Source organism: Rhincodon typus, unplaced genomic scaffold, assembly GCF_021869965.1.
Source record: "Rhincodon typus isolate 14 unplaced genomic scaffold, sRhiTyp1.1 hic_rhity00002247, whole genome shotgun sequence".
Lineage (NCBI taxonomy): Eukaryota > Metazoa > Chordata > Chondrichthyes > Orectolobiformes > Rhincodontidae > Rhincodon > Rhincodon typus.
Window position 1 is genome coordinate 1 of NW_025967885.1, and position 3,214 is coordinate 3,214.

Below are 3,214 nucleotides of genomic sequence, written 5' to 3' on the forward strand. Positions count from 1 at the left end.
GAGAGAACACATACCACTGGTCAGTGCACGCTAGTCTCTGCCTGCCTTTTTTAAAATGCGTACTTTGCATCTGTATTCACACCACTGAAGGACAACAAGGTATCAGGAACAGGGCCTGTCATATAGTTGAAAGAATTAGCATTGAGATGGTGAAAATATTGGTGGTTTTTAGTGGTTACATACCAAGGCCCATATGAGATAGAATCATAGAATCCCTATTGTGTGGAGGGCAGACCATTCGGCCCATTGAGTCCATGCTGACCCTCTGAAGAACATCTCACCCAGACCCACTCTTTAACCTATCCCTGTAACCTTGCATTTCCCATAGCTAATCCACCTAGCTTACACATAAAATCATAGAGTCATAGAGCTGTACAGCATGGAAACAGACCCTTCAGTCAAAACTGTCCATGCCAACCAGATATCCTGAATTAATCTGATCCCATTTTCCAGCATTTGGCCCATATTCCTTCTAACCCTTTCTATTCATTTACCCATCCAGATGCCTTTTAAATGTTGTAATTGTACCAGCCTCCACCACTTCCTCTGGTAGCACATTCCATACACACACCATCCTCTGCATGAAAAAGTTGCCCCTTAGTTAGGTCCCTTTTAAATCTTTCTCCTCTCACCTTAAACCTATGCCTTCTAGTTTTGGACTTTCCTACCCCTGGGAAAAGATCTTTTCTATTCACCCTATCCATGCCCCTCATAATTTTATAAACCTCTAGAAGGTCACGCCCCCCAGCCTCCAATGCTCCAGGAAAATAGCCCCAGCTTTTTGAGCCTCTCCCTATAGCTCACGCCCTCCAAATCTGGCAACAGCCTTGTAAATCTTTTCTGAACCATTCATAGAACATAGAACATTACAGCGCAGTACAGGCCCTTCGGCCCTCAATGTTGCGCTGACCTGTGAAACCAATCTGAAGCCCATCTAACCTAAACTATTCCATTATCATCCATATGTTTATCCAATGACTATTTAAATGCCCTTAAAGTTGGCGAGTCTACTACTTTTGCAGGCAGGGCATTCCACGCCCTTACTACTCTCTGAGTAAAGTTTCACAACATCCTTCCTATAGCAGGGAAACCAAATTGCATGCAGTATTCCAGAAGTAGCCTAACCTTTGGACTGTGGGAGGAAACTGAAGCACCCAGAGGGGACACACACAGACATGGGGAAAATAGGTACCTGTCTGTGTGGAGTTTGCCCAAGGGTGGAATTGAATCTGGGTCCCTGTTGCTATGAAGCAATGGTGCTGACCACTGGGACACCGTGCCTCAGAGACACAAAAGAGGAAATTGCAGAGGTTCTGGCATTAATTTTCAAATCATCTCTTACCACAGGTGTGGTACCAGAGGACTGGAGGACTGCTAATATGATACCAGTATTCAAGAAGATTGGTAAATTTCCTATCCATCCTTTACCATCTTTCCATAACTTTAAACTCATTTATTACATAGCCAAACATTCTGCATTTTTGAAAGGGTCCCATATAAAAATTATTTCTTTGCATATGTGTTCAGAAAAGGTGTTCCAAGGGTGGTGGTAGATCATGGCTGACAAAATTGGTGATGTAGAGGTGCCGGTGTTGGACTGGGGTGGACAAAGTCAAAAATCACTCGACACCAGGTTATAGTCCAACAGGTTTATTTGAAATCACAAGCTTTCGGTGCTTCTTATTTTGCCTCCAGCACCACCTTATTTTTAACTTTTTGTAAGTATCTCTCTGCCTCATTTAATAGGATTATAGGTCATCCCTTTGCTTGTTATTCGGATCGCCTGCAGAGAATTATTGTTCGACACTCCAGTCACACTATTTGTATGGTGTTTTAATCTCCCTGCCCATAAATTCTGTGTGCTTCTCTTTCCCTTCACCAGACCAAGGGGCTACACCCTGAAAGTTTGTAATTTCAAGTAAATCCACAGTTGGCCTATAACCAGGTGTGGTGTGATGTCTGATTTGGACAAAAGTGGAACAGTAGGTGTGGTGAACCATTGTAGATCAATGCTAAAATGGGCAAGATGTGCTAGAATGTAAAGCTTGAAGTCACGTAGTGTAACAGCGTGGAAGACTTTGAAGCAAGGTTTTTCTACACAGCTTTCTAGAATAATTTTGTGGGACTCCGAGAGGTCGACACGATTGAGGAGTGCAGGGAGCCTTGGAATGAATAGGATAACATCAGTTTTAAAGTGATTTCTTTCTCTTTGGTAGTCCTTTAAGGTCTCTACGGCGGCAGGATAGTGCAGAGGCAGCGCTGCTACTGATGTGAGGTCTGTGCTGCGTATGGTCCATGTTTCTGCTGGATGCAGGAAGGTGCTAAGTGACCATGGCTGCTCTGGTACACGCTTCGAGAGGCACAGCCTTTACAAGAGGTGCCCAGTGAACAGGGCTCACTCTGTGATTGACAGCACCTCACCTGCCCGCTTCTGTCAATGATACCGCAGAGCGGGCGGGATGAGGCCGGCGAGCGACCAATCGGAAGACCCGATGGGCGGGCGCTAGCCCGGACAATGGGTGTCAGTCATGGACAATGGACAGGGGCGCAAACCAATAGAACGTGTATTCTGGAACGCCGCGCCAATTACGGCCGTTACTGGTGGAATGTGGGATGGGGCGAGGGGAACAGATGAACAGCGATCTGGCCAATAGAGAGTGGGAAGGACGAGGGTCCGACCAATGGGAGCGGGTGGAGTGGGCGGGCCCAGAGGCGGTATTTATTTGAAATTCTCGCGAGAGGGCGGCCATGTTCTTTCAGCAGCGGGAGAGCGAGAGGAGCGGAGCGGAGCGGAGAGCGAGGAGCGAGAGCGCAGGGAGCCCCCCAGCCGAGAGCGGCCCGACTGTACTACCATCCCGCAGGCAGCCTGACAACATCATGAGCGAGGCCGAGACAGAGCAGCAACCCGAACAGCAACCACAGCAGCAGCCGCCGCCGCCGCAGCAGCAGCAGCCGGACAAACCCAAATCCCCCGGGGAGAAGAAAGTCATCGGTGGGTGAGAGGGAGGAACGCGAGGTGCCCGCCCCGGGGCCTGGATCACGGCCTCCCGGAGGAGGAGGTGTTGGGGGGAGGAGGTGTGGGGGGGTAAGCCCACTTCTTTGCCCCGGGAGTGAGAGCTCCGGCCTCGGGGGTAGAGAGAGCGGGCCGTCCCTCCCGGGGAGCCGGGCCCGGGCCGCTCTCGGCTGGGGGGCTCCCTGCGCTCTCGCTCCTCGC

General features: G+C 49.5%; 1 protein-coding gene across 1 annotated transcript in view; it reads left to right on the forward strand.

Annotated features, from left to right (window-relative positions):
- The first annotated feature begins 2,727 nt into the window (after positions 1-2,727).
- ybx1 (Y box binding protein 1) overlaps positions 2,728-3,214 on the forward strand; it is a 21,294-nt gene continuing 20,807 nt past the window's right edge. The window contains exon 1 of the mRNA XM_048593035.1: positions 2,728-2,992. Coding sequence (XP_048448992.1) covers positions 2,749-2,992 — 244 coding nt within the window. The 5' untranslated portion in view covers positions 2,728-2,748. The remainder of the gene's footprint in view (positions 2,993-3,214) is intronic.